Source organism: Triticum aestivum, chromosome 4A, assembly GCF_018294505.1.
Source record: "Triticum aestivum cultivar Chinese Spring chromosome 4A, IWGSC CS RefSeq v2.1, whole genome shotgun sequence".
Lineage (NCBI taxonomy): Eukaryota > Viridiplantae > Streptophyta > Magnoliopsida > Poales > Poaceae > Triticum > Triticum aestivum.
In genome coordinates, this window is record NC_057803.1 from 710,672,300 (window position 1) to 710,690,522 (window position 18,223).

Genomic DNA, 18,223 nt, shown 5'->3' on the forward strand with positions numbered 1-18,223 from the left:
TATGTGACGGCGAGGATTAGATGGCAACGATGCCAAGCGACTGGTGGCCTAGCTTAGTGTTCCTACATGACGCATGCTTGCATAGTCCCCCATCCTAGTTCATCATCGGATTCGTCATATCGTGCACCTCGCGGCCTTTGCCGTGTGGGCGTTGTCGGCATCAAATTCAGAGTCGGTTGATGACGATGATGCCAACACACAGCCGCGACGAAGTTTTATATCATTTGATCCATCATGAAAAGCAGTTGCTGATCGAAAGGGAGAAGGTTCCGTCAACAAATATACTTTAGTGCTCGCTCTCCCTCTCGCGTCACCCCCCTCGCGGGCGACACGGGGGGCCAGCCTCCTCCGCTGCCAGCGACCCTCCCCACGCCCAGTCCTCCCCTCCGCCGCCGCAGGTAGTCGGCGCCGGGCAAAGCCCGTGCGTGCGACGCGGTGGCGGAGGGCCTCTCCCCTCTCCCCCGGATCCATGGGTGGCACGGACACCCAGATCCGCGGAGGTGCGGCCCCCACTTCGGCCCACGGCGGCGCGGTGTCCCAGCGGCGGCGGCTATGATGGTGCCGTTGGGAATCGGCCGGATGCGCAGGGGGCGGTGGTGGCCGGGGCGGCGGCCCCATGGCTGGGTGGCGGCGCGCCTGTTGGTCTGACGGGTCCGGCTCATCCCGGATCTGGTGACCATCGGACGGCGCGGGGGGTGGCGACGGCCCGGCGTGGCCGGCGGCTCGCTGGCCTGCCGGAGATCCAGGAGTATCATCGTCTCCGACTCGATCTCCTCCGGTTCGTGCTAGCTCTGGCACAGGGAGACTGTCGTCATCTCCCGGTGCTGACTGCATGGATCTGGCGGCGGCGGCTGGATCTTTTGATCCAGTCTCCGACAGAGAAGGTGGCAGTCCGTGCATAAGAAGTTGGATGGAGTTCTTCGAACAGACTGGCTGAAAACATGCTCTTGGCTAGATGCCAAAGCCGGAGATGGCGGCGTTCACGACGCCGTTCCCTTCTTGAAGGCATCGCAGTGGAGAAGTTGTAGACTACTATCTGCTACCTCCAAGGGAAACCCTAGATCGACAGATCAGAAGACGGCGGCGCGTTTGTGTCGTTTCCCCCTTGGGGGCGTCTTTCTTGGAAGTGTACGGCTCGAGGGACTAGTGGACGACGTCTTTGGTGGAGCGGTGCTTCATCATACACATGGTTGATGACAGATCTCGATGGCATGGCGCCCTGGAGATTAGGAGTCTGATGCGCGATGATGGACTCGCGCAGGAGGTCGACTCTGTCTGGTGTCGTGGTGGCGTCGTCGGCAGCTAGACCGGGCAAGGTCGATGCAGCAGTACAACTCTGAAGATGGATTGGTGGCAAGTGGCTGCGGCTGCCTCATACCCGGCATGCGTCCTGGTTGAGGAGCACGCCGGACTGGTGGGTGCCCATACCCGGCAGGCGTCCTGGTTGAGACCTCAGTTCTTAGATGTTAGGTCTGGCTGCGATGTCTGTTTGGTATTAGGCCCAGGCTATCAGCGCCCTTCATCAATTGGATAGGTGTAGCGACAGTTGTTGCTTAGACGGTGGCTTTAGTCTTACTGTTGTATGACGACTTTGTAAGGTCTTGTGAGAATAATTAATATGTGGTCGTATGCATCGTCCATATGCAGAGGCCGGGGGGCTCCTCCTTTTCTAAGAAAAAAAAAGCAGTTTCATAATATCTGTTAGGTATTGTAGATATTGTTATTTTATTCTATAATTTTGGTCAAACATTCACATGGTTAACTTGCATGAAAATCAATAAACCTTATATTCTGAAATTGAGGGAGTATATAAGACAACCTATATATACGTATCTAATGGTCCATATTTTAACTTGGTCGCGAGTACAATATGCTCCTAACTGATATTATTAATTAGTAAAGGGACGTGCTGATGAAGAGACTCGCTCTATAAATTCCGCTGCCAACGACCCGGGATGCAGCGGCACAACTCAAAACAAGAGTTCCAAAGTGAAGCAGCTCAACTGCGCCATGCATGCAAACAAGACTTCTCCAGCGAATGAGAAGGAGGGACGTGACATCTCGGTGGACATGTACCCCTTCATACGCAAGTACAAGGACGGCAGCATCGAGCGTTTCCTGCGCAGCCCATTCGTGCTGGCGTCGTCGGATCAGGGCGGCAACCGCGGGGTGGCGACGAGGGACGTCGTTGTCGACAAGGCCACCGGCGTGTCTGTGCGCCTATTCCTCCCGTCCCGTGCCGCCGAGACCGCTGGCAGGAATGGGCTACCTGTCGTCCTCTACGTCCATGGTGGCTCGTTCTGCACGGAGAGCGCTTTCGGCCGGACGTACCACCGGTACACGACCTCCCTCGCCGCCAGCGCCGGAGTCCTCGTCGTGTCAGTGGAGTACCGTCTAGCTCCGGAGTTCCCCATACCCACGGCCTACGACGACGCGTGGGCCGCGCTCCAGTGGGCGTCGTCCCTGTCCGACCCGTGGCTGGCCAGCTATGCCGACCCTGCGCGCACGTTCCTGGCCGGCGACAGCGCCGGCGGCAACATCGTTTACCACACAGCAGTCCGCGCCAGCCACGAAGTCAACGACGAGATGATGGACATTGCGGGGCTGATCATGGTACACCCTTACTTCTGGGGAGCCAAGCGGCTGCCCTCGGAGCTCGCGTGGGCGGACGACAGCGAGGGCGCAGCGGCGGTGTTCCCGCCGTACGGGGTGGACCGGCTGTGGCCGTTCGTCACGGCCGGCCTGGCCGGCAACGACGACCACCGGATCGACCCTCCAGTCTCAGAGATCAAATCGCTGGCCTGCCGCCGCGTGCTCATGGCCGTAGCCGGGAAGGACACTCTGCGGGAGCGCGGCCTCGACCCGGCGGCCCGTATGCGTGATCACGACGCGCCATGGCCTTGGATGATGCAGCGGCACCGCGAGGTGACGGTAGTGGAGTCGGAGGGCGAGGACCACGGCTTCCACCTCTACAGTCCTCTGAGAGCCACAAGCAAGAGGCTCATGGGGAGCATCGTGGAGTTCATAAACCAGCGGCCCAACTCGTCGCTTGCTAATCGTATGGTGCTTGGCGTGCCCACGACGCCGTTCAAGGACGTGTTTGCGTATGGCATGGCCATGAAGTCCTGGGGCACACGGTCCAGTATGCCACGTAACGGTGCTGCGGTTCCGTGGACTCGTGTGATCAACATTTTTTTCTAGATGACGGCCGGCCTGATAGCGCACACATAAATTAATGTCTCATTCAGACTCTCTTCAGAAGGTCTGTGCCAAGGGTATGCCCTTCTCCTACAGTCCTACGTATACTACACTAAATAAAACAGAAAGAGTCTCCTATTAATTATAACTTATAAGTCATGTGTAATGTATGCCCATTAATTACCGAACATGGAATTATACATAAGTTGTGTGGTTTATCTTATTATATTATTCATAAACAGGTGTCATGCAAATAAATGTATATCGCATGCCTTCCCTTAAAAAAGTATTGTATACCTTATCATGTCGAACCTTATTTTGTATTGAATGTTATTGTACATGTAATATTGGATTCTCAAGGCGTTGCATGTTCACGGTGCTTATTATGTCCTTTTTTTTTCTTGCACTAGCAAGTGTGCCCGTGCGTTGCAACGGGTTAACAACAAAAGAGTCATAAAATTTATAGCCCCACAATAGAACAATTCGAATTCAGGGAAATCTAACCTACCATCAATTTTACAGATAAGTAATTAAGAACAACTCACTCAAGAAAGCAAAGATCAATAAAGATACAATTTGTGACCCCAAGGGAAAACAAATTGATTGGCGAAAGAAATAGATCAAGGATTTTTATTGATGTATGTTGTCAATCCACTAATGGGGCTCCCAATATATTCATAATACCATTTTAATCTGTGATCTGGAGAGCATATTCCTCTTTAAATTATGCATGAACTCAAAAAGCACGTGTTTTTATCCTCTTGGGGATCACGATCTCCAGAGTACTTCTGGAAGACATACAGAAGCGGCGATGGCGACTCCCCCTGACGTGCGAGCGGCAATGAGCAGTGGGTCACGGGGCGTTGGAATGGAAGACCTGGACAACTTCTTTGGTCAGCTTGACCTAGAAGATGAGGTGTTCGATGACCTAGTAATGAATGAAGTGGTCCCGGAGATCAATGAGCGTGTCCGCTGGATGGCTCTTGCCCGTGTTCATACGGACGAGTCCTTCAACCACTCGGCATTCTTCAAGGACATGAGGGCGGCATGGAACGCGGCACAGCCGGTGTGGTTCAGGCCAGTCGGGGCCAATTTGTTCGTTGTGCAAGCATCTTGTTTGGGCAATTGGGAAAGAATCATGCATCAAGGCCCTTGGTTATTCAGATTCTGGGCAGTGTTTCTCCATCCTTATGATGGTTTGAGCAGAGCCGAGGACACACAGATTGTACACATGCCAATCTGGCTACAGATCCATCAGCTCCCGGATGGTTATTGCAACAAGGATATTGTTGAGAAACTAATCCGCAAGGCTGGGGAAATCATGGTGCTCAGACTTGTCGGGAATTCTCGGGGTGATTACATAAGAGTCTGAGTTACACATGATGTGAGGGAGCCCCTTACAAACCATGTGAGTATTGTTAAAGGCAGGGAGAGGCAAGTGTTTGCAGTTAGATATGAGAAGCTCGCTCGCTTCTGTAAGTTTTGTGGTAAAATAGGGCATGATTTCAAGGAGTGTGGAACTGCTGTTTACACTGCAAAGGAACTGAAATTTGGGGAATGGTTGTATGCGGATCCACCAAACATGAACAGGTCTGAGTTTCAGGGGGGTGGCCGCACTATTGCTGCTGTTGCGTCTGGAAATCATGGAGGTGAGGGTCTGACAAATACTACTTCCACACCTATCAAGAGCCTATCTACAAGGGGGGTGACTGAAAAAGATACCCTGGGGAAGGCAAGTGATAATATGGAGGAGGACAATGGATTAAGGAAACACATTCTGGTTGAGGGTGGTGATGCGACTGATCCGCAGGTTAATCCACTGCAGTTGTTGGCGATTACTTCTGGCAACGGGGAGGGTGGTCAGATGACGTCCCTTACTTCTAGTACCGACAGCGAACGTGCACGAACTGAAGCTAGCTCGGTAGATGGTCTAAGAAATTCGGCAGGCTCCCGTGTGGAGCTGCGCCGGGAACAATGAATTCACTAATCTGGAACTACCGGGGGGCGGGGAAACGCCAGACAGTTCGTGAGGTGTTGGCCCTCTCAAAAGCCAATATCGCCAAGCTTTTCTTCCTCTGTGAGACAAGACAAGTAGCTGGTAAGATGGAGAAGTTAAGACGGAGGCTTGGTTTGAAGGGTTTTTATGGTGTGAACAACTGTGGTTTGAGTGGTGGACTTGCATTGTATTGGGATGAGTCTTTGATAGTTACCGTGTTGGATTCGTGTCAACGGTATATTGATGTTTCTGTGGAAGATAGAGGTGGAGATAAAAAGTGGCAGATGACATTTGTGCATGGCGAGCGAAGAGTTGAGAATAGATACAAAATGTGGTATCATCTAACAAGGCTGAGAGGGGTCGCGCAAGAACCATGGCCTGTTTGTGGCGACTTTAATGAAACTTTGTGGCAGCATGAACATATGTCGAGAACATTGCGGTCAGAATCTCAGATGGAAGCTTTCAGGGACTTCCTATTATTATGCGAGTTGGAAGACCTTGGTTTCTCAGGGGTCCCTTTACATACGACAATGGCGAACTTGGTAATAACAATGTACGTGTGCGGTTGAATCGAGTATGTGCTGACGAAGTGCGGCGTGAGCTATTCCCAGCATCGAGAGTGGTTCACTTAGCAACTTCTTGCTAAGACCACCGTCACATCATCCTTGAATTAGTCCCTACTGATGGTCAAAGAAGAAGAGGTGCACAACATTATGAAATCATGTGAGAAAGAGATCCCACACTACAAGAGGTCATAGCTAGTACGTGGGAAAGAAATACGCCCACTGGCAATTTGGGTGCTGTGGCTAGCTCCCTGAAGGTACTTATGAGGAATCTCAAAGATTGGAGTAGTAAAAAAATTGGCCATGTGTTACGTCATATAGAAAGACTGCGCTCTGAGTTAGCTGGTCTTCAACAAGGGAGTGCAGATAGACAGATTATAGGGCAGATGATGTACGAGCTTGACGAGCTTTTATATCGTGAAGAGATACTTTGCCTGCAACGGTCGAGGATTACTCGGTTAAAAGAGGGGGAAAGGAATACCCAATATCTACACCAACGAGCTGTCTGGCGAGCAAGACGTAATTATATTCAGCGGCTGCGTAAACTCGACGACACTTGGTGTATTGCACCCTCGGAGATGGAATTAATGATGCGCTCATACTTCCAGGAGGTATACACGAAAGACCCAATGCTTTATCCTGTCGACGTCATCGAATGCATTGAAGAGAAGTTGACAGAGATGAACAATGTGTTATGTGCCCCCTTCTTTGAGAAGGAGATTTCAGACACACTTTTTCAGATAGGGCCACCTAAGGCCCCGGGGACTGATGGATTTCCAGCATGATTTTATCAGCATGACTGGGCGGTTTTAGAACAAGAGATTGTGGTGGCAGTATTGGAGTTCTTTGCTACTGGAGAGATGACTAATGGTGTTAACGACACGGCTATCATATTGATCCCTAAAGTTCAATTCCCCAAAGAACTAAAGGATTTTAGACCGATTAGTCTGTGTAATGTGATTTATAAGATTGTGTCAAAATGTTTGGTTAATCGACTACGCCCATTACAGAGAATTCTACCATAGCATTTGAATGCTTGGATTTCATCCAGTCGGTTGGAGCCAATTCACCGGCTTGTTGTGCTTACAAACTTGACCTATCAAAAGAGTACGACCGAGTGGACTGGGCTTTCCTTGAGAAGACTCTACGTAAATGGGGTTTCTCACAGCAGTGGATTTCTTGGACTATGGTATGTGTAACGTCGGTAAAGTAATCAGTGAAGCTGAATGGAAAACTATTGGAGTCCTTCATCCCCTCACGCAGCCTCCGACAAGGTGATCCGTTTTCTCCGTTTCTTTTCCTCTTTGTTGCTGATGGTTTGTCTCTGTTGGTCAACAAGGCTATTTCGGAGGAGGGGTTGGAAGGAGTGAAATTTTGTCGGTGGGCACCTATGATATCTCACATGTTATTTGCGGATGATTCATTGTTGTTCTTTCACGCCACCGAGCAGCAAGAAACTATTTTAAAATGTTTGTTGAGGACTTATTGACGAGCTACGAGTCAATTCATAAACCCTTCAAAGTGTTCCATCCTTTTCTCTAGTATTTGAAGTGAGGTGGGTGTCTGTGGAGGTTAAACATATTATGGACATAACAAGTGAAGCTTTCGAACCCAAATACCTAGGGTTACTAGTTCCAGAAGGGAGAATGCATATGGGTAGGTTTGAAACTACTCAAGAAAGAGTAAAGAAGAGACTAGTTGATTGGAGTGAGTAATTTATGTCCTCTGGTAAAGAGGAAATATTAATTAAATCGGTGGCACATGCAATACCGGCTTACATTATGAGTGTTTTCCGCTTACCTGCATCGGTTTGTGATGATCTAACAAAATTGATGAGACAATATTGATGAGGAGTTGAAAGAGGTAAAAGGAAGATGGCTTGGCTGAGGTGGGACAAACTAAGGCTGCCTAAGAGTAAGGGTGGCATGGGCTTCAGAGACATGCGTGCGTTTAACCAAGCTATGCTAGCAAAGCATACTTGGATATTATTAGAGTTCCCTGATAGTCTTTTGCTCGACTATTAACTAAAAGCTAGATACTATCCTCCCGGCAGTCTGTTGGATACAGTTTTTACTGGAAATTCGTCTATGGTTTGGAAAGGTATTGTCCATGGACTAGAGCTGTTGAAGAGGGGAACTATATGGAGAATTGGGGATGGTAATTCGGTGACAACATGGAGAGATCCATGGATCCCTCGACGGTATGACTTTCGTCCTATTACCCCTGAGAGGAACTGCCAGTTTAACCGAGTGTTGGATTTCTTGGACACCAATGGAGCCTGGATTGTGGATCGGATCCACGAACACTTTTGGCCGATGGATGTTGTAGAAATGCTGAAAATTCGTACTTCTCCAAGAAACATGCAGGACTTCATTGGCTGGTATCCCGAGCCTCGTGGTAATTTTACGGTCAAGTCGGCGTACAAGCTAGCTACTGATTGTCATGACGATATTCACGCTGTGGGTGCTAGTAGCAGTAGACCGGATGGCAATCGGACAATATGGAATTCTATTTGGAAATCTCAGGTCCCGCTCAAGATGAGCATCTTGGCGTGGAAGACGGCGAGTGGGGCGTTAGCTACTAACTTGTGCAAGGTACAACGCCATCTTCCTGTGCGTAGCTCCTGTCCGGTTTGCGTGAAGGAGGAAGCGAGTAGCTTTCATGCTCTTGTCACATGCATGCATGCTCGGCAAGTGTGGGATGGTCTGCGCAAGATTTGGCCACTACCTGATGATGTTCTACTAATTGAATCACAGAAAGATTGGCTCTTGCAAATCCTATCAAATTGCCCAGTACACAATAGGGACATGGTGATTATGATCATTTGGCGAATACGGCAGCTGCGTAATGATATTACTCATGGAAAGGGTTAGACCCCGGTTCAAGCTACTGTTATTACTTGGATAGCTATTACAAGTCGCTTCATTTGGCAAGAAAATTAGTATGGAAGAGATAATAAAAGGTAATATGCCAATCTTGGAGGATGGACGTGGTGTGAGCAGAAAATGTGCATGAACCCCTGTTCCATGGCCTCGTGCACCAACAGGCTAGGTAGCCCTATCTGTTGATGGTTCTTTTTCAAGCCATGATGGACGTGCTTCTGCTGGAATGGTACTGCAGAACAGGGATGAGACTATGATCTTTGCGGCATATAGATACATTTTTCATTGCAATGACGCCTTTGAAGCGGAAATTCATGCAATTATGCAAGGTATGGCTTTGGCCATTCAACATTCAGACATGCCGGTCATCGTCCAATCGGATTCTTCGAATGCATTGGCAACCCTCGAGGACGCCACACATTCCAGATCAGCCGTCATATTGACGTTGAGATTAAAGCTCACATGGTTGCTAGGGAGTTTGTTCCTTGTAAAATTGATCGAGAGCAGAATAGGGCAGCACATCTTTTGGCACACTATAGTCGTACCGAGTATTGTACTGCGGTATGGTTGAACTCAAGACCTCTATGTTGTGAGGAGCAGCTGTCTCGAGATTGTATCCCTATCTTGTGGAATAAAACTCCCTTTTACCCCGCCAAAAAAAGCACGTGTAATTACTTTACTATGTGCATATCGAGCATCATGTGTTATTAGCCTACCGAGGTGAATTGTAGCATCACATATGAAATGGCATGACGATGCATTTGCATTGTGCTCCTCTCACATTTAATTAGCCAGGGCCATTGATTTGATCGGTTCTGTCTTCTCCCATCGCCTCATATGCAGCCAGCGGCCATCGCTTCCCTTGTCGTTTGCATTTGCTTTGACCGTGCACATCCCAACTCCCCTTTTCTCTGTGGTATTAAATCCATTAAGCGTTACGCGTGAAGGGCGGCCAACCAGCTATGCCACATGGCGCAAGCTGGTTGGCCGCGATGAGAAATCTTTTAGAAAAAAAATTAAATGAATGTGAGGATTATTTTTAACTGTATTTCTTTCTTCTAGATGGAGGTGAGGACCTTTGGTATTTTTTAATGGATGGTCATACAAAGTGACTCTCGCTGGTACGTTGTGGTGGTAATTTTTTATTTTTTATTTTTTACTTATTTTTTTAGATGAAGGTGACGAATTTTATTTCTCAGTTTTTTTTTCTAAGATGTTTTTTAGACGGAGGTGCTCGCTCGCGAATTAGACTCTCCAACAACGCCTTACCTCGCAGGAGGTAATAGTAATGTTAGCCTAGTTATGGAGTAGTACCTACTCAATATGTTGAGGTGCTCGATTTCCGAAAGAAGCGTAAAAAGTAAAAAATTTCTTTTGAACAAAAATAGGATGAGAGACACTGATGGACACCCCGAGCCCCACCGATTTGCATTCATGGGGAGGAGATTACCTATGGGACGACTTGACCAACAACGTCTAACGTGTGGAGCCAAGACCGCGCGTTCCAAATGTGAGTGCCAAAGATTCTTCTCACAGTCACATGTAGCACTGCCGGTCTTTGTTATAGTTGGTAACTAGGTACGTCCGTATGAATTTATTACCAAACACTAGATGAGAAAGTTCTGTTTGTTGAATCATGCTATACGTAAGGATAAATTCAGACACACCATGGATTGTTTGTTGAATCTTGTCATACACAGGGACGAGAAATATGCGTCTGATTGACTGGGCGAGGGCCGCTGGATTGATTGATCATGGTACGTAGAGGGGACAGCTTCCTTGTTTTTTTTGAGGGAAACACAATCATGGCTTATTTTGTTGAAAAATAACAAATGTTTACATCGTTCATGAGTGCGCTAAGAATAAAATCAGGGGGGTTATTGACCCAAGTACAACAAGAATTATTTTCAAAACTATACTTAGCTATCTTGTGAGCGCACTGATTAGTTTCTCGCAAGCAATGAAAGAAATTGACATTCCCAATTGAGGCTATTAGATCCATGCAGTCAGCAAAAAGAGGGGCTCCTCCGCTCCACCATGTGCTTCTCGTGCATGCACTGATAACACCTGTGGAATCAGATTCCGCAATAACCATACTGTACTCGAGTTTTGCTGCCAGCGTGAGGCCCTGCTTCGTAGCCAGTGCTTCAACTGTCGATGCATCGGCCGCATCTATTTATACTAGCTGAATGCCCGTGCGTTGCTACGGGTCTTAAAAATGTATACACTGAGGGTCTTAAAAATGTATACACTGGTCATTGTTCTAATTCAGAAGTGTATGTCAAACATGATGGATATTCATCCATATAACGGCAACTTCCAATTCTTTCTCCCACTTCTTTCTCTATCATGTCTTTTTTAACGTGAAATAGTAGGGGAGACCCCTAATGTATATTTTACAAAATTATAAGTGTGTCCTTAACTCCCTATGTCATCATCTCTTTCAGTACCTTCCCTGCATCTAGAAAAAGCGGTTTTCTTGCTGTCGTTCCTCCTTCCACATCCATGGAATTCATCCATCTTTGCTCTATCATAGTCGTCAATTCAAATGTTGGTCATTTTATCCTAACTATCACTTGGCCACTTCTTCAAAACATTAGAAGATCTATGAAATAGTGCATACATACCGACAGAAATAATGAGTAGGAACGACGACGTACCGACAAAGGGACATGCAATCACCAACTCCCCTAGTATATCTCGTATGGGGTAGTCAATATGAAAATACCATGTCTAGTGTTGTACATTTACACGGAAATTTTGTAGGGATATCCATTCTAATAAAATTTGACTTAGAGCACTGACTACCAGTTACATGAAAGCTGATGCATGCCCTTTTAAATTACTCACCGCCAACTCCTAAGCAACAATGGAGTTTCTTCCTTCCAACCAAAGAAGTCATTTATGATCTGAAAAATAGAACCGGAAAACAGTTAGTAAATATTAACCTAATTTGGAAGAATATAGATTTGTCCTTTTTACTAAAGTATGATTAACCTAAATATTAACAAAAGAATATAGATCAGAAAAGTAGTAGCGCATGGCAAGAGCATATAGGTCCAGGTCTCTCCTTTTTCCTTTAATTTATCTTACCTCTTTTGATCTTCATTCAACATCTGAGATCTATTGGAACAAAATACATTACTGGATTGTGTTTTTCTCCAATATAGTTACAGTGAAACAATTGGAAGCACTCATCTGATGGGAAATAAGCTAAGCTTACAAGGCATGAGATGTATTTATAATGAATATAAATAAAATAATAATGAAGTAGCACTAAGACCTTTGTAGTATTTTACATCTTGGGAAAAGCTTATCTAAACACAAGGCACATCTGATACTTGCAAGTGGCACTACCTCATTGTAAAATGCAACAATTAGGCATACAACAATCGGCATGGACAAAAATCTAAAGATACTTAGTGTTATTGGATTCAACACATATACTTTTTAGAACCGTTAGAATACTCTATATGCAATTTTATGATCAACTACATTTATGAAGATCATTCTGAAATACAATTACAATTTTCTAGAACTAACTTTTAATATAAATTTGAGAGCAACATCTTCCGGATGGAATTAACAAGAAGGCACGTACTACATCCAGCATCATCTTAAGTAGCAACACATAGATATTTAGCTAGTCTTAACTGTTACGTAGATGTGTATAGAAAGCTCTCGACTACAGCATTTTAGTACATCATAGTGGCTAATTTCAGGATATATGAATAGTCAGAAGACATAAACAGAGCAAAGAAAGGGTCACCAAAAGGCTTAGCGACCTGGAGCTTACAAAGTCCTCCACCTTAGTTTATCCTACATTGCCACAGCCTACATGTGGAGCTTACAAAGTCTTCAACCTTAGTTTATCATACATTGCCACAGCCTACATGTATTGCTACAGCCTACATGTATTTACTTGCAAGAGTCCTAACCTTGGTATTGAATTGTTGTTACAGCAAAAAAATATGGATATCGAAGAAAAATGAAAAGCAAGTTGCATTCTCTGCAAAACCCCGGCAATATGATCTGTTGTAGGAATATTTTCAGCAACAACTATGATGTACTACAACTCCTAATTTCAGTAAACAAATAAGATAGATGCAGCACTAACACGATGTGGGATACTAAGCAAAAGCAAAACCATTGTCAGCGAGAAATAGGAAGTTAACTCTGATGTGCTGCTACAGCCGTCCGTGTGACCTCGCCATTCTCTACCCCATCCGACCCGGTCTCCTCCGATGGCTGCCACCGCGCCTATCCATCAGAACAAGACTATTCCACATTCATAATGGCGTAATAAACACAACAAGACTATCAAATTTCAGTTACAAATCAAGCAAAACTCTCAGAAGGTTTAGAGAATTGAAAAGTATAATTTCTCCTAGACTACATCTCAGCAATGACATATTTACTTTCTTTTTTTACAAAGTGTCAAAAGAATTCAAACATATAGAGCAGTATTAGAAGTCCATGCTCATACCTCTTCTTTATCCTGGAACTATTATGCCATCTCCATTAGAAGTTACTGGAAGAATCTGACCAAAAATAATAGTGCATGTCATAGCCAAGAAATCAAGGTCAAGCACAAGTTTTCTATTAGGAATCAGACCAAGAAGAGAACCGTATAGAATATGCATCTGTACTATTAGTGCAGATCATAACTAAGAAACCAAGATGAATATTTTTACTCGAGTTCTCTTTTAGGAATCACACCCATGAAAGAGAGCATTGTTAGCTGGCCAGTGGGTCCTGGGACCATCTGTAACTGTGTGTGCGTGTCGTGTAGGAGGAGTATATGCAACAGTTAGTCTCTGAATTCTCTATCTCGTTCTCTGAACCTCACAAACTCTCCTGTATGGCTTCCTCCTCGTATCTTCAATTCCCCATCCCCAAACTCTCCTGTATGGCTGATGAAATAGATGATTCGGGACATTAAAAAAATTTGAGAGAGAAGGAAGAGAAACTTATTGGGTGGTTGTACGTCTTCTATCCAGATCAGACCAAAGCAGGCGGGGTTGTGGACTCAGTCGCGGAAAGCCTCCAGGTCAAGCGGGAAATCTCGAGGTCGGTGTTGAGCAATGACAGGGTGGAGATGTTGTCGTGCTCCATGCGCAGTCACCTGACGAACTCCTCGAACACGTCCGCTTCAGCGTGCTGCCGCTCGAAGTTGTCATAGGCAGGAGAAGGTCAGCGACGGCGATAGAGCCACGAGATCGAGAGCGATGGAATTGGGGGAAGGGGCGCGTGGGCCTTGGAGGTGGGACGACGTGCATACGTGGGCTGTTTTTATTTTCTTTTTGAGTTTTATTTCATGCGAGGAGTTTCTTTTTTTCACGTACGAGAGGGAGGGGTATAGAAGGAGGTGGGGGTATCGAAGGAGCTTGAACCATCGAAGAGGTCGAACCATCACTACCAGTTACATCAAAGCCGATGCATGCCCTTTTAAATTACTCACCGCCAACTCTTAAGCAACAATGGAGTTTCTTCCTTCCAACCAAAGAAGTGATTTATGATCTAAAAAATAGAACCGGAAAACAGTTAGTAAAGATTAACCTAATTTGGAAGAATATAGATTTGTCCTTTTTACCGAAGTATGATTAACCTAAAGATTAACAAAAGAATATACATCTGAAAAGTAGTAGCGCATGGCAAGAGCATACAGGCCCAGGTCTCTCCTTTTTTCCTTCATTTTATCTTACCTCTATTGATCTTCATTCAACATCTGAGATCTATTGGAACAAAATACATTACTAGATTGTGTTTTTCTCGAATATAGTTACAGTGAAACAATTGGAAGCACTCATCTCATGGGAAATAAGCTAAGCTTGCAAGGCATGAGATGTATTTATAATGAATATAAATAAAATAATAATGAAGTAGCACTAAGACCTTTGTAGTATTTTACATCTTGGGAAAAGCTTATCCAAACACAAGGCACATCTGATACTTGCAAGTGGCACTACCTCATTGTAAAATGCAACAATTAGGCATACACCAATCGACATGGACAAAAATCTAAAGATACTTAGTGTTATTGGATTCAACACATATACTTTTTAGAACCCTTACAATACTCTGTATGCAATTTTATGATCAACTACATTTATGAAGATCATTCTGAAATACAATTACAATTTTCCAGAACTAACTTTTAATATAAATTTGAGAGCAACATCTTCCGGATGGAATTAACAAGAAGGCACGTACTACATCCAGCATCATCTTAAGTAGCAACACACAGATATTTAGCTAGTCTTAACTGTTAGGTAGATGTGCATAGAAAGCTCTCGACTGCAGCATTTTAGTACATCATAGTGGCTAATTTCAGGATATATGAATAGTCAGAAGACATAAACAGAGCAAAGAAAGGGTCACCAAAAGGCTTAGCGACCTGGAGCTTACAAAGTCCTCCACCTTAGTTTATCCTACATTGCCACAGCCTACATGTGGAGCTTACAAAGTCTTCAACCTTAGTTTATCATACATTGCCACAGCCTACATGTATTGCTACAGCCTACATGTATTTACTTGCAAGAGTCCTAACCTTGGTATTGAATTGTTGTTACAGCAAAAAAATATGGATATCGAAGAAAAATGAAAAGCAAGTTGCATTCTCTGCAAAACCCCGGCAATATGATCTGTTGTAGGAATATTTTCAGCAACAACTATGATGTACTACCACTCCTAATTTCAGTAAACAAATAAGATAGATGCAGCACTAGCACGATGTGGGATACTAAGCAAAAGCAAAACCATTGTCAGCGAGAAATAGGAAGTTAACTCTGATGTGCTGCTACAGCCGTCCGTGTGACCTCGTCGTTCTCCACCCCATCCGACCCGGTCTCCTCCGATGGCTGCCCCCGCGCCTATCCATCAGAACAAGACTATTCCACATTAATAATGGCGTAATAAACACAACAAGACTATCAAATTTCAGATACAAATCAAGCAAAACTCTCACAAGGTTTAGAGAACTGAAAAGTATAATTTCTCCTAGACTACATCTCAGCAATGACAGATTTACTTTCTTTTTTTACAAAGTGTCAAAAAAATTCAAACATATAGAGCAGTATTAGAAGTCCATGCTCATACCTCTTCTTTATCCTGGAACTATTATGCCATCTCCATTAGAAGTTGCTGGAAGAATCTGACCAAAAATAATAGTGCATGTCATAGCCAAGAAATCAAGGTCAAGCACAAGTTTTCTATTAGGAATCAGACCAAGAAGAGAACCGTATAGAATATGCATCTGTACTATTAGTGCAGATCATAACTAAGAAACCAAGATGAATATTTTTACTCGAGTTCTCTTTTAGGAATCACACCTTTTCGCTCAGAATATCCATGCAAGAGAGCATTGTTAGCTGGCTAGTGGGTCCTGGGACCATCTGTATCTGTGTGTGCGTGTCGTGTAGGAGGAGTATATGCAACAGTTAGTCTCTGAATTCTCTATCTCGTTCTCTGGACCTCACAAACTCTCCTGTATGGCTTCCTCCTCGTATCTTCAATTCCCCATCCCCAAACTCTCCTGTATGGCTGATGAAATAGATGATTCGGGACATTAAAAAAATCTGAGAGAGATGGAAGAGAAACTTATTGGGTGGTTGTACATCTTCTATCCAGATCAGGCCAAAGCAGGCGGGGCTGTGGACTCAGTCGCGGAAGGCCTCCAGGTCAAGCGGGAAATCTCGAGGTCGGTGTTGAGCAATGAAAGGGTGGAGATGTTGCTGTGCTCCATGCGCAGTCACCAGACGAACTCCTCGAACACGTCCGCTGCAGCGTGCTGCCGCTCGAAGTTGCCATAGGCAGGAGGAGGTCAGCGACGGCGATAGAGCCACGAGATCGAGAGCGATGGAATTGGGGGAAGCCGGGCGCGTGGGCCTTGGAGGTGGGACGACGTGCATACGTGGGCTGTTTTTATTTTCTTTTTGAGTTTTCTTTCGTGCGAGGAGTTTCTTTTTTTCACGTACGAGAGGTGGGGGTATCGAAGGAGGTTGAACCATCGAAGAGGTCGAACCATCATGACGTTCGATCTCTCTTTAATAGTAGAGATATAAAAAGTAATTAACGGGCTAATCAGAAAAAGATAATTATTCTAGAAATTACCACAAAAAACAAAAACATCTAACGTTCGAATTATTCACCTTTAAAATAACAACCGTTAGATTTAGATAAAATTTCTTTGACATAAATGTTCAAAGAAATAACCCACCATTGCCATTATAGAAAAACGTTTCATCTCGTTTATTCCACCCAGCCTATGCACGCCTATTATTGTTAGAGAAAAAAAAAGGTGTGAGCACTTGTCCCACCCTGCCATGCACATCATTGCTTCAAACCATTGACGGCCAGGCTGAAAAAACATACCAACGCCCAAAACAAAAACAAAACTTGACGCCAACGCCAAAAGGTGTGCTCGACCTTTCCTTCCGCACGCTGGCATGTGGAGCTAGTTGGATTACTTTCTAAAACAACGCACTAGCACATACTATAAAGCTACACTTAGAAGTAAAAAACTGGCCTCAAAACTGTGTAATACTCACCGCTTCTGAAGCTAGCTTACTACACAATCAGCTTGGACGTACATGTACTACTTGCTGCTGCCCATACACGATCAGCTTGACCGATTTGCCGGCTGGTAACGCGCCTTTTGATCTTCCTTTATTTCTCTTATTATTACAGGTTTTGGGTTACAAGAGTTACACAAATATATACTCCTACATCTTGAGGTGGGCTTACTACTTATATTTGGAGTACAACGCTTAAGCACAATACAATAGGAATACTACTCCTACACGGATTAACTATTGCTTGTAATTCTCATAATATACGATCTTTCAGTTGGTAAAGTGCCATATCATCTTCCTTTATTTCCCTTACTGGGTTCGAGTTACAAGGGTTACACTAATATATACAACGCTCAACCACAAAATGGTAGGAATACTACTCCTACATGGATTAAGTATTGTTCTTAATTCTCATAATATACGTCGGTACATGACCAGGCTTTGGAAGTGGATAAGTGAACATCCTCTCTCATGTGAGTCTCGCAAAACTACATAAGCCATCGATCCCTGAAACAATGCATCAATGAAGCACAGTGTAGAGATTGTACGGGTTGGCAGATCAGCAGCGAAAAAGACCATAGATCAATGGATTCAGCATCACTTTTTGTGATTGTCTGGCCGGGCTAATTTGAACCACTGATCAGCCGATCAGAGGCGAAAGAAGATCACAAAATCACTAATCGGCGGCGAAAGAAGATCACGGACAGACGGATTCAGCCGAGGTGCCATCATGCTCCTCCACAAGCGCTAGGTTCATCTACCCGAATCATAGCCATCGAAAATCCTCAATCCTTTAACCCTAATGTACTGTATCTCGAGTTGCTCTATCAGGTTTTGGTAGTAGCTGCCAATACGTCTTCTCCGCAACCTATCACCCTCACAGATCTGTCATCTTCTTTGCAACCTCTAGATGCATGCCCTCCGTGCCTCAGGGAAGGAGCATCCAACATCCAGATGTGCACTTACAAAGAAGTGGCATTGCACTGACACCGGGGGGAAATCGGTCAAGCT

The 18,223-nt window shown here is 45.1% G+C and overlaps 1 protein-coding gene across 1 annotated transcript; it reads left to right on the top strand.

The window, feature by feature from the left end:
* The first annotated feature begins 1,975 nt into the window (after positions 1 to 1,975).
* Positions 1,976 to 3,557, top strand: LOC123083303 (probable carboxylesterase 5). The gene has a single exon (XM_044505374.1). It carries the CDS (start codon positions 2,011 to 2,013, stop codon positions 3,199 to 3,201), a length of 1,191 nt encoding a protein of 396 aa, XP_044361309.1. The 5' UTR covers positions 1,976 to 2,010; the 3' UTR covers positions 3,202 to 3,557.
* Positions 3,558 to 18,223: the final 14,666 nt, after the last annotated feature.

Bases quoted from the DNA above. Each gene is read 5' to 3' on its own strand.
- LOC123083303 (XM_044505374.1), top strand. From the start codon at position 2,011: ATGCATGCAAACAAGACTTCTCCAGCGAATGAGAAGGAGGGACGTGAC.